The sequence below is a fragment of the Balaenoptera ricei genome, chromosome 19 (genome assembly GCF_028023285.1).
Source record: "Balaenoptera ricei isolate mBalRic1 chromosome 19, mBalRic1.hap2, whole genome shotgun sequence".
Classification (NCBI taxonomy): Eukaryota; Metazoa; Chordata; class Mammalia; order Artiodactyla; family Balaenopteridae; genus Balaenoptera; species Balaenoptera ricei.
Window position 1 is genome coordinate 6491473 of NC_082657.1, and position 12067 is coordinate 6503539.

The following is a 12067-nucleotide window of genomic DNA, read 5'->3' on the forward strand; positions in this document are numbered from 1 at the left end:
TGCTCTGTGCCAGCTCTGGGCTGCGAGGAGCCCCAGGATGCCCTCAAGGGCAGACAGACAAGAGGCTAGTGTCCCAATCCAGTGTCAGACAAGTTAGGGGTATCATCTAACCTGGCCAGGCAGGGCGAGAAGACCACGACAAAGGCACAGAGGCTGGAGAGAACTAGGCATGTTCCCAAACTGCAGGGCCTCAGGGGGTGGAGTGGGGGGAACCAGAAGTGAGGTCAGAGCTGGACCAGGAGCTTGGGCTCTACCCTGTGGCAAAGGGAAGCCTCTGGGGCTACAGCGGGGCCACAGGGGAGGGCGGGGTGCAGCAGGGCCCAGAACCCGCCGCCCTTCCGCCACCAGTAACGCCAAGGCCCAGAGGGAAGGGACTCCTGGGGAGGGGGCGCTCTCCTACCCTCATGCGATGGGGAGACAGGAGGGGCCGGCAAATCCTTCCTGTGATGACCAAGGACACAAGCACGCTGGGCAGGAAGGGCGTCCGCTGAGCGAAAGAGGACGGGGCACTCACGGGCCCTGGGCCCCTCACCGGCCACCACCTCCGCCGCCGCCGCCGCCCCCGCCCTGGCCCCCGGCGTCCGGTGCTCCCGACATCATGAGGAACAGGACCACGGGAATGATGTACATCCACTGTGAGGCAGACAGGATGGCAGAAGGACAGACGGACAAACAGGGAGACAGAGAGAAGAGAGGGGAGAATGAGCAGTGTCTGGGCCAGGGTGGGGAAGGCGGGGGCCGGCGTGAGGGGAGGCAGTGAGGGAAGGGGGCCCAGGTCCCCTACTCCACTACGGGTTGGGGAAGGGCTGGCGGGGTGCAGGGGCGGGGGAGGCGGGAGGGGGCTCAGTCCTCACTCAGGCCTCGTGCGGTGGCGGTGCGAGCCCGGGGGCAGCAGGACGCAGGGCTGTGAGCAACACGGCCCCCCCCAGGATGAGGTGCCACTGAGGAGGGAGGGGGGCGCAGGTCAGGGCCAGTGGCGGCTGTGGCGTCCCGCGGCCATCAGGGAGGGCAGAGCCGGGGGTGGGCGAGCTCTCGGCCTCTCTGGGCCTCAGTTTCCCCGCAGCCCGGCTCTCCTGACATCTCCTGACATCAGGGGCTCCCGGCACATTAACCAAGGCCCCACGGACACGGCGCCCAGCGCGGTCAGGCTCAGCAGCCTCCGACCCGAGGCCCCGAGGGCCCAGCCACACTGGCTTCCACTGCCCCCCGCCCCTGCCTGGTGGGGGGACCACATCCGCCAGCCCCAGCGCCACCAGCGCCCCCGGCGCCAAGGGCCCCCAGAGCCGCCAGCACCCCCAGAGCCGCCAGCGCCCCCGGCGCCAAGGGCCCCGGGCCTCAAGAGCTGCCCCAGCAGCAGCACAGGCTCACCCTCAGCTGCCGGCTCCCGGCCTCCCGGGCACCGCCCGGCACAGCCCCTCCACCCACCCCCCGGCCCGGCTGGCGGAGCCCACCCGCTCCCTCCTTTCCAAACCTCCCGTTCCTTCGAGGGCTCTGCCGGGTGCCCCCCACGCCCCAGCCTCCCAGCCTGGGTCAGGCCTCATCCTCTCCCCCAGACCTTGGTCCCAGCCTCCTCCGAGCTCGGACCCCGCCCCTCCCGTGACCACACCCTCCTCACCGCACTCCCTCCCGACAGGCAAGGCCGACACTGCCCCCCGCCCGGGCACCCGAGGGGCTGTCCCCAGTCCCCCTCACTGCCCAGCTCCGGGCCGGCCATTTGCGGAGACCGGATGCCCCGTGAGCACCAGCACAGGCTGGCAGGGGCAGGGGCAGCGGCAGGGGCAGGGGCAGGGGCTCCGGCCAGGGGCCAGGAGGACGTGCAGAGACGCCGGGGGAGCCAAGCAGGCCCGACGTACACGAGGCCCAGAGGAGGGCCGAGGGCGAGGGGAGCAGGGCCGAGGGGGTCTCAGCGTGGGCGAGGGCGAGCCGGGGGGCGGGGCGGGAAGCGGCCGGGGGCGGGGCGGGGGAAGCGGCCGGGGGGCGGGGCGGGAAGCGGCCGGGGGCGGGGCGGGAAGCGGCCGGGGGCGGGGCGGGAAGCGGCCGGGGGCGGGGGAAGCGGCCGGGGGGCGGGGCGGGAAGCGGCCGGGGGCGGGGGAAGCGGCCGGGGGGCGGGGCGGGAAGCGGCCGGGGGCGGGGCGGGGGAAGCGGCCGGGGGGCGGGGCGGGAAGCGGCCGGGGGCGGGGCGGGAAGCGGCCGGGGGCGGGGCGGGAAGCGGCCGGGGGCGGGGGAAGCGGCCGGGGGCGGGCAGAACTCACATATTTCGCGAAAAAGGACTTCTGCTCCTGGGGGTTCTTGGCCTTCTGGGCCTGCTCCATCTCCAAGCGCTCGATGAAGGCTGCCGTCTCGGGCCTGGGGGGTGGGGGAAGAAGGAGGAGAGGGGATGAGGGCCCGGGAGCCCCCGCGGCAGCCTGGAAGGGTGCGGGGAGGGGCGGGCGGGGCCGGAGTGAGAGGCAGCGGAAGGCCGGCCAGCCGGGGACAGGGCTGGCTCTGCCCGCCGCCCCGCAGCCGCTCCTCACCCTGGCGCCGGGACCGGCGGCTGCAGCTGCACTGAGGTGTTGAACAGCTCCAGGTCCACGTCCTCCACCTCGTGGCCCCGGCAGCCTCCAGGGTACGTCACCACCGACACCCCCACCACGTTGCCGGCCACGTCCACGTGCAGGGTCAGCTGGTCCGAGAGGTGCGACTCTACCAGGGAGCACTGGGGGAGGAGGGGGGGGGTGAGAGGAGGGAGGCCAGCAGGGGCTGCTGCCCAGGCCTCGCCCACACCAGACCCCCGACCAAGCCTCCTTCCCCACCCCACAGGGCCCCCGAAGCATCTTTCAAAGCCCTCCATGGCCCCCTGCCCACCTCCGGCAGAAGCAACGGCCTCCCCAGGGCCCACCAACTGGATTGTCCCCCTCCAGCCCGGGAGACCCTTGAGGGCAAGGCCAGGTCCTTAAATGCTGGGGCATTTAAGAACCCAGGCTAGAGCGGGTGGGCAAAGGAAGGATGGGGGCTGACCTCATCACCGACTCACCGCGGGGACAAAGGAGGAGACATAGCCACCGGCTTCTGGGCCGTCAGGGGCCCCAGGCCGCCGTGGAATCCGGACACGGTACAGGCCATTCAGCGCGGCCACATCCTGCAGGGCGGAGAGGAGAGGGTGGTGGTGAGAGGCACAGTGCCCAGCCCCCACCTGGTCTGGACACCCACTGGGCCCACAGCCAGGAGGGCCCTTCCCCAGTCTCGCCCAGCCAGCATCCCCCACTCCCTGGCCCGGCCAAGCCCAAGACTCCTCCCACTGGGTGCCCCACCCAGGGGGAGACCACCACGAGGAGAGCAGAGGCCAGCCCAGCGACAGAGTAGGTCCCGAGGACACTTCCCGCAGGTCTGGGTCCAGCCCCACACCCGAACTCCCCGGTTATATGAGCGGCTAGTTCTCTCTGTGGGCAACTGTGACAGGAATCACGCGGGCACCACGCAGGAAGGCTGACCAGGGCGGGCCTCAGCCTGATCTCTCCCACACTGCTGGCACCCACGGGCCCGCAGCCGCCCAGAATAAAGCCTGCGTCCCCAGCTTCCCTTGCAGCTCCAACTGGCCAAGGGACGGAGTGGAAGTGGATTGTGGCAGCTTTCCCGAGCTTTCCCCCAGAGCCGGCTGTTCCCTCTGGCCCTCCTTCCCTTCCTCTACCTTGCTGCCTGGAACCTCCCCCCAGCCCCCGCCAGCCCCACACCATCCCTAGGGAGGACCCAGGCAGACCTGAGGGGAACCCAGCCCTTGAGGAGGCCACAAAGCAGGGCGACAGGAGAGGTAACGTTCTCCTGCTTAACCATGGCTACCGTGGGAATCCCTTTCTCCTCACAAGCAAATCTTGCACTAAGTGTGAAGCATCGTGGCTGAATCTAGAAGAGGGAGAGGAGCTGACCGTACGAAAACTGTGGGGAAGAGGGTGAGCTGCGCAGAGGAAACAGCTCGGGCAGAAGCCCCGAAGTACGCGTGCTGTGCTCTGAGGCACGTGCCCCCAGCCCCAGCAGAGCCGGGGGTCCCGTCCTCACCCGGAGCTGGCCCCGCTCCTCCTCGCTGAGCTGCCGCTGCGACAAAGACAAAGTGCCATCTTGCTGGTTCCAGAGCAGCGAGCCCCGCTTCCGGAAGTGGGCACTGTCATCTGTGCGGGAGCCTGGACGTCAACCTTCGCAGTGACCAGGTCGCTTCCCCATCCCGAGCCCCATTTTCCCACTTAAAAACGGGGGACAGCCCCACGTGTCTCTGAAGCCCTGCCTCTGCCTTGCCAGGTGACCCAGAGTCGCTCACGTGACTTAAGTGGGCCTCAGTTTCCCCAGCTGCGGAATACAGGGGCTGCAGAGCTCAGGAGCTCCCAACCACCGGGCTTTCTTGGGCAGATGCCAGGGTCTGACTGGGGAGGTCTGCAGAGGGTCCGAGCTTCAGTGTTTAAAACAGGTGCCCCCAGAGCTTGGGGCCTCAGACTCGATTAAGAACCCCTGGGCCACACTGACATCTATGCTCTGGGAGTCTGGAGGCCTGAAATGCGGCAGTTTAAGCTGGGCTTTAGAAAAGGTCCCACCTCTGCCATTCACTTGTAAAAGGAGCTTGTCTGGTATCCCTCTGCGCCTCAGTTTCCTCTTCTGGAAAATGGGGTTATCCCTAACACCTCCTATTCTGCTTGACTATGCTGAGGAAGTCTGCGTTAATACAGATGTTTGAGTTAATACATCTAAGCACTAGGGCAGGGCATGGGGCAATTGGTCAAAGTCTGCTCTGAGGTTATTACTGCCATACTGACCTTTCTGAAACTGGCATTTGTCTTACAGGTATGGGAGTATTCAAAGACAGAGCTTCTGTTCTCCGCCGCCTCCCACCTCCCCAGTGTAATGCAAACACACTCCCAAGTGCAAAGCTATAAGTGAATGGATGGCATGTCCCACGTTGAGTGGCACCCGAGTTCCTGACACAGGGCACTGGGTAAGTGTCCAGGTCAGGACGTTGCTGGACTCACCGATCTCAAATGAGTGCTCCAGCAGCAGCCCCACGGCGCCGCAGCCCTCGCCCTCTCGACCTTCTGCCCCCGCCTGCAGGTCAGATAGAGATAGAGAGGGCCCCAGGTAAGGACCATCAGAGCCCTCAGTCCGGCAGGACCCGCGGACCCCAGGACAGACAGACCCGCAGGCTGCGGCAGGAGCCTTATTTTCATACCCATATCCAAACACTGACGCTTGTCCACTATTCCACCGTGAACCGCCCATTTCATGAAAATTCATGATCTGGACGGGCCAGAGAAAACCAGAGCCTGCAAACCAGCGGAACCTCGTTTCCAAGACAACTATCTCCAGGTCACTTTCACACCTAGCATCATAACTATTCATGAGTTAAAGGGCATCCTTCCCAAGCTAATATCCAAGTGACCTCGTTTTCACTTTCACAGCCCCAAGAGCCACGATGCCGCCGGAGTTCCACCCCTCTCAAGCACATTCAAGATTCCATGCCTTCCTTTTCTCCAACTCTCCACATCTCTCCTAACTCTGCATCCTCCTCTCTACGCCCTCAAGCCTGCGCTACCTCGTTCCAGATTTTAATCCGCGAGCTCAAGATCCCGCCCTCCTCATGCATATTCGGGAGGCGGAACTCCTCCGAGAGCCCCCCCCCCCCCACGCCTCTTTTAGCCACCCCGACGTCTGATTTGCCAGGATTCCACCCGGGCCACACCTCCTGAAACATATTCATGACTGCGGATCCCTAGCGTCCTAACGTTAAGGAAGTTCTTGCCCCAAACTTCTCTTTCGGTGCAGCCTCGTTTTCACCGCACCCAACGCCCAGGTGCCAAAGTCCCATCCCAAAATGGGATTAGGGATCCCATTAGGGATCCCCTTAGGCCCATCCATAAGAAAAACTAAGGCCGAGGGCTTCCCTGGCGGCGCAGTGGTTGAGAGTCTGCCTGCCAATGCAGGGGACACGGGTTCGAGCCCTGGTCTGGGAAGATCCCACATGCCGCGGAGCAACTAGGCCCGTGAGCCACAACTGCTGAGCCTGCGCGTCTGGAGCCTGTGCTCCGCAACAAGAGAGGCCGCGATAGTGAGACGCCCGCGCACCGCGATGAAGAGTGGCCCCCGCTTGCCGCAACTAGAGAAGGCCCTCGCACAGAAACGAAGACCCAACACAGCCAAAAATAAATAATAAATAAAAATAAATAAATTTTTTTAAAAAACAAAAAAAAACCCCACTAAGGCCCAGAGAGGGGATGGCAAAATCCCACAAGGAGCCCCGCCCCCTTATGCATATTCACGAGCTAGAGCCTTCCTAACTATTCTCTCGCTTTCTCCCAGTTGTGCGGCCTCATGCATGCGCAGAACTGCAGCCTCGCTTTCCACGGTTCTTTTACCTCGTCTTCCCTCTCGGTCCTGCGCAACTTCGTTCCCACCTTAACCGACCTAAAGGCCCGAGACCCACGATTTCCGTCAACCCCGCCCTATGTGCACAGCGAATAAGCACTCACCCCCCGCACAGCGGCCCCGGACCGGCAACCACTACCCCGCGCCCGGCTGGGGGCTGCTGCCGCCATCAGCAAGAGCAGGAGCAGCCGAGTCGCCCCAGCGCCGGGCGCGGCCATTTCGGCCCCGTCCCACCAGCCAAGGGGCTGGAGTGAGCCGGGCGCCGCGGAGCACGCCGGGAGGAACGGCCCACATCCCGTCGCCCGTGCGCCTGCGCCGGCTCTTTGCGTCTGCGCACTAGCGCCCGCCCGCTACCGGGGCCTGACGTTACGGGGCGGGCGCCGCTCCATCCGGGCCTCCGGGCACCGCCCCTTGGATGACGCCACAATCGCGGACGTCTCCTCCGTGACGCAGTCAAACCCGGTCCGTCGCGCTGTGACGTCACAGAGCCCCGGGGCCCCGCCCCCCCATTTTCTCCGTGGGCGCCTCCCTCCGCTCGCCACAAGGGGCGGGACGTTGCGATGAAACGGGGGCACAAGCATAATTCGGCCCCTGGTGGAGCAGGTGAGGCGGGACCAGGTGGGATGGCAGGTGAGAGGCGGAGCCGGGCCTGGAGGGGTTGGACCAGGTGAGGGAACCAGGTGAGGGATGGAGCCTGCGATACGGAGACCGGTAGCCGGGAACCCTCTACCCTCAGCGCGGGGCTGACCCGGGGACCTTGGCCCAGCCTCCTGGAACTGACCTGCGAACTTTGCCGCCCATGTAGAACGCCCCCAGGTTCCAGCCTGTCCCACGCGCCAGCTGGGACGGCTGCAACGCCATCTCCTGAGCGGCGAGTTCGACCAGCTGCGGGATTTACCCATCTTTGAGAGCAACTTCGTGCAGGTGTGGAGCCCCAGGGCCCTCCGAGCCCAGGCCTGAGCCCCGGCCTCCTGACTTGGGGAACCTCTGTTCGCCCTATTTCTGATCACTCTCCCTGATGCCCATCTCCTGAAATTCCTGCTTCCCTATGAACCCTGGCCTTTGATTCCCTCGGTCCATTTTCCCTGACTTCATACCCATATGACTCTTGACCTCTGACCCCAGGATCTCTGATCCCCATCTTGGTGGTTAACTTACTTGGTTCCTGACCCTTAACCCTACCAAAATTCCTGATCCCTCCCCAATCCCGCCCCCCATCTATCTGGCTTCTAACCTCTGACCCCTGGCCCCAGGTGACCCGGTTAGGAGAAGTTGCCAACAAGGTCACCATGGGGGTGGCAGCCTCCAGTCCTGCCCTGGAACTCCCAGACCTGTTGCTTCTGGCAGGCCCTGCCAAGGAGAACGGACGCCTGCAGCTCTTCGGGTGACTGCCCCCAACCCAGCCTAGACCGCCTTCCTCCCCAGCTCTGGGCATCCTAGGCCCCCTGCAGCACCTCCTTTCACCCACACGACCTCCAGGGCCAGGAGCCATGAATGGCTGCTAGCCTTCTCTGGGCTACTGTCCACCCAAGAGAACAAGGACAGGGCCATCCACAGGGGCCAGGAATCAGGGATAGATAGACATGAGGGGGACTGTCCTCAGCTACACCCTGGCAGGGATCAGGAGAATGACCATTTATGCAGCACTTACTGCATGCCAGGCGTCCCCTTGACCATGCACATCATCTCTTCTCTGATCTCCTACTGTCATATGGTGGGGCCCCTTAGGCCCATCCATAAGAAAAACTGAGGCCCAGAGAGGGGAGCCACTTGCCCTGGGTCCCACAGTGGGTCAGGGGTGGCCTGGGATCAGAACCTTGGGCTCCTCAGGATTGCTGACCTCACGATTCTGGAGCTCCTGGGCCACACTCCACAATGCCCCTTCAGGTCTTTGGTTTTTTCATTGAAAAAGTAATGCAAATACACTCCAAGGTACAAAACACACATAGCACAAAATACACCTTTCTTCCATCCTAGGCTCCTGTCTCCAACTCCAGCTGCAAATACCAAGACATTTACAGGCATAGAGTATATTTCCAGAAACATTCTGCTGGTGGCTTTCACTTTTTGGGCTACATCTCACAGTTAATGAAAGAAAGGGGGATGGGGGAAGGGAGGGAAGGAAGGAAGGAAGGATGGAGTCACATTGTCACATACACACACATGCACGCACGCACACAATCCTTTGTCTGCAATTTTGGATGTAACTCATTTGGTGGTAGAATCTGATTCTGACCTGAACAAACTTGATGCCACTTACAGCCTTTATTTATCCCCCACCCCGAATAAGTTTAAAACTTTTCACAAAGCAGTATCCTGATGCCGGAACCTTGTACTGGGACATTCTCTACCATCTTGCTTTTCTTTTCAATGCTAATTGTATCCCACCATATGAGTCACAACCTGCAGTTGGAAGGATGCTAAGGATGGTGCTGAGAGGGGGGCTTTGACCCTCATCATCTCCTTCAGCACTCTCCCCTCCCAGCCCCAGAGAAAACATACCATCGAAGTAAAATCATTGAGCTTGCTCTGCCAACTCAGCCTCAAGACGCATCCCCCAGCCCCTCACTTCTAACCAGCTTCCAGCCCTTAGTGATTCTGTGCCAGTACACACAGATCCATTTTTGGACACACACAATTCAACAAACTCCGTCCCCTTGGACACCTAGCTTGCATCCGGCCTCTTGCTGTGATGATGTAGTAGGGAATGTCCTTGAACGAATGGCTGCCTTCAGACGGCCTGGTTTCAAATCCTGGCTTCACCTCTTCTTCACTGTCTTTGGCCAAGTTTCCTACCCGTCTGGGCCTCAGTTTCCTCATCGGCAACATGAGGATAAGAGGAGAGCCCACCTTCCAGGGCTGTCAGGGGATAAACTAAGTAAATGTCTGTAAAACTCTTGGAACAGCACCTGGCACAGAGTATGCGCTCTGGAAATGTCAGCTGTTATTCTTCCATTTGGGGAACATACTAATAGATCGAGTTTCCTACTGAGGGAGTCTGATGTGTCCTGTGCCTTGGGGTGACAACCAGTGTGGCAGGCAGGGGACATCCATGTGCTTGGCTGCGAGGGTGTCTGTAAGACCAGTTTCTAGAGGTAGTCTTGCAGGGCCTGAGGGAGGTGGTATGTGGCTACCCAGTGTTGTTAAGAACATGGGTAAGACTTGGGTTCAAATCCCTGCTGTGTGATCTGGGCCAAGTTACCCATCCTGTCTGGATTGTTTCCTCCACTGCCTTGTTGGACCTTGAATCCGGCTGGGGGCCTGAGCAATTCCTTTATTCAGATACTCCACAAGCATTCACTCAGCACTGACCATGGGTCAGCTCTGGGTACTACGGAAGCAGCACTGAACAAAATTGGACCAAAAATCTCGGCCCTCAAGTTCACCTTCTACTAGGAAAGCAGACAGATGTCAATTTGTCCAGTGGGTGAGGTCTGTGGAGACAGATGGGGCGTGGGGGTGGGCATGGGGAGGTCTGCAAGGGCGAATGTGGTTGTATATAGGCTGGAGGTTGTAAACAGATCTTGTCTAAGAGAGGAAGGGGCCAAGCTATGGGGATGGCTGGAGGATGACAGAGGGAACGGCCTGTGCAAAGGTCCTGAGGTAGGACCAAGCCTGGCAGGTGTTTATGGGACAGTGAGACCAGTATGGCTGGAGCCGAGTAAGCGAGGAGAGTGGGTGGGAGGGGAGGGCAGAGAGGGAACAAAGGGGGCAGATCCCGAAGGGCCTTGTAGTCAAGGCGAGGACTCTGCTTTTACTCTGAGCCAGGGGAGGGATTTGAGCTAACGCGGGTGTTGATTGGCGCCCTCTGGCGGCCGCATGGGAACAGACTGGGGTAAAGGCGGGAAATTACGGTGGCTGGACGGCGGGGGGTCGGGGGCGGCTGGTGGAGGGACTTAGAAATCGTCGGACTGTGACTGCATTTTAACGGTGGAGCCATCAGGATTTGGTAGGATTGGCTAAGAATGTGAAAAAGTCGACTCCCACGGTTTCTGACTGAGCAAGTGGGAGGATGTAGTTAAGATGGGGAAGACGAAGAGGAGCAGCTTCGGGGCTGGGGGAAGGTCAGGAATTTGGCTGTTGGACATTTTATGTGTCCGATGTCGATCCAACATACAAATGGAAATTTCAAGTAAGCAGCAATCTGAGTTTCGCGTTTAGGAGGGAGGACCAGCGGGAGACACGGCTGGGCTCTGTGTATGGAAGAAAACTGGGGATGGATAAAATGCAAGAGGCAGAGAAAGTGGAAAAGGATCCTTCCGGGCGGGGAGAGGGGCGCTGGGGTGGGCGCTGCGGAGCCGGGGAGGATCAGACGCTGAGGCCGCCCCTTCCGCCCGCCAGGCTGTTCCCCTTGCAGTTCGTCCAGCTCTTCGTCCACGACGAAAGCCGCTGGCAACTCAAGGTCAAGTTCCACACCGGCCGCGCCTTCTACCTGCAGCTACGGGCCCCACCGGAGACCCGCGACCGCGAGTTCGGCCAGTGGGTGCGGCTGCTCTACCGCCTGCGCTTCCATTCGGCCCAGGGAGCCGTACCCTTCACGCAGGAGTACTCGGCGCTGGAGGACGACGAGGAGGAAGACGAGGACGAGGATCTGACCGAGCAGGAGGAAGTGAGCGGAGGAGGTGAGCGGAGGAGGGCGGGGCTGCAAGGAGGGGGGAGAGGGACGTGGGCGGGGCTGGGGGCGGGACTCCTGGGTCTGAGGGAGGAAGGGGGTTGGGGGCCTGTGCTCCTGGGTCTGAGGGAGGAGGGGCCGGGGGCCTGGACCCCAGGGTCTGAGGGAGGAGGGGCCGGGGACCTGGACCCCTGGGTCTGAGGGAGGAGGGGCCGGGGGCCTGGACCCCTGGGTCTGAGGGAGGAGGGCCTGGGACCTGGATGCCTGTGTCTGAGAGTGGAGGTGACCAGGAGCCCAGACTCCTAAGTCCTGACAGGGTGTGGCATCTGTACCCAGAGGGCAGGAGGCTCTCAAAAGCAGGGCAAGGTCTGCAGGACCTTGGCGCACCAGCAAAGGTGGTGATGGTTTCCTAACTGGGCATCCCCCCACCCCAGCCTCGCTCCCCTTGACCTAGCATGGTGGGATCTGGGGAGGGAGTGCCCAGGCCCTGAAGGAGTGGGGTCAGCCAGACAAGATGCCAGTTCCGTGTAAGGCCTGGGGAGGGGAAATGCCCCAGTCCTTGAAGGTGGGGACACTGGAACCTATGGGGCCTCTTCCTCTTGAGACACCCTGCTCCCCAGGCCTTCCCAGGAAGTACAAAGTGCCCACTCACCCACCCCCAAACGGCAGATACATCCGCAGTCAAGGCCTCTGAGACAAACTCTCTCTTGTACCCAGCTTCAAGCCATGGAAGCCAGACTGGACCCACAGACCTCTGAACTCTGGGGACTCTGATTCCTCCAACATTCTTTTGAGGTCACTAAAAGACCAGAGATCAAAGTGTACCCTACCTCGGGGCCGGACAGATGAATTATTAAAGTTAATAAAGATCGGCCACTTAAGAACCAACAACCCGGTCACGAGCAGTTTCCCCATCGTCACCGATTCAACATGGCAGAAATAGCTCTTCCAGTGAGACTGCCCCAGCGCAGTCTTCTGTTCATGGCGTCTGGCTCCTGGGGCCAGCACCGAGGCCCAGCGCCCACCATTCCAGCGTGGCTACCCCACTAGAGTAGCCCTCCCCAGTCTGGCCTC

The 12067-nt window shown here is 61.7% G+C and overlaps 2 protein-coding genes across 4 annotated transcripts; one reads left to right on the plus strand and one right to left on the minus strand.

Moving 5' to 3' along the window:
- Positions 1-441: 441 nt before the first annotated feature.
- On the minus strand, positions 442-6658 carry EMC10 (ER membrane protein complex subunit 10). Of its 2 annotated transcripts, XM_059905960.1 has the most exons (8): positions 6486-6654; positions 4992-5064; positions 4033-4142; positions 3014-3118; positions 2514-2695; positions 2253-2346; positions 855-941; positions 543-633 (listed from the first exon to the last, which is right to left on the minus strand). In XM_059905960.1, exons 1-7 carry the CDS (start codon positions 6597-6599, stop codon positions 855-857), a joined length of 765 nt encoding a protein of 254 aa, XP_059761943.1. In that variant the 5' UTR covers positions 6600-6654; the 3' UTR covers positions 543-633. The 2 variants fall into 2 exon arrangements, with proteins under 2 accessions (XP_059761942.1, XP_059761943.1); XM_059905959.1 differs by lacking the exon at positions 855-941 and having other exon boundaries at positions 442-633; positions 6486-6658.
- Positions 6659-6718: 60 nt separating this feature from the next.
- Positions 6719-11884, plus strand: GARIN5A (golgi associated RAB2 interactor 5A). Of its 2 annotated transcripts, none has more exons than XM_059905981.1 (5): positions 6719-7011; positions 7187-7305; positions 7635-7765; positions 10723-11003; positions 11711-11884. In XM_059905981.1, the coding sequence occupies exons 1-5, from the start codon at positions 6942-6944 to the stop codon at positions 11749-11751; spliced, it is 642 nt and encodes a 213-aa protein (XP_059761964.1). In that variant the 5' UTR covers positions 6719-6941; the 3' UTR covers positions 11752-11884. The 2 variants fall into 2 exon arrangements, with proteins under 2 accessions (XP_059761964.1, XP_059761965.1); XM_059905982.1 differs by having other exon boundaries at positions 6719-6984.
- Positions 11885-12067: the final 183 nt, after the last annotated feature.

What these genes read in the sequence shown, in the direction of transcription:
- EMC10 (XM_059905959.1), bottom strand. Translation starts at nt 6,599, where the DNA reads ATGGCCGCGCCCGGCGCTGGGGCGACTCGGCTGCTCCTGCTCTTGCTG. An exon ending in CCGGGGCCGCTGTGCGGGGG is followed by an intron (nt 5,065 to 6,485) that starts GTGAGTGCTTAT and finishes TCTGACCTGCAG; the next exon opens with GCGGGGGCAGAAGGTCGAGA. An exon ending in AGTCCTTTTTCGCGAAATAT is followed by an intron (nt 634 to 2,252) that starts GTGAGTTCTGCC and finishes TCTGCCTCACAG; the next exon opens with TGGATGTACATCATTCCCGT.
- GARIN5A (XM_059905981.1), top strand. Translation starts at nt 6,942, where the DNA reads ATGAAACGGGGGCACAAGCATAATTCGGCCCCTGGTGGAGCAGGTGAG. An exon ending in GGGACCAGGTGGGATGGCAG is followed by an intron (nt 7,012 to 7,186) that starts GTGAGAGGCGGA and finishes CCGCCCATGTAG; the next exon opens with AACGCCCCCAGGTTCCAGCC. An exon ending in TTGAGAGCAACTTCGTGCAG is followed by an intron (nt 7,306 to 7,634) that starts GTGTGGAGCCCC and finishes CCCTGGCCCCAG; the next exon opens with GTGACCCGGTTAGGAGAAGT.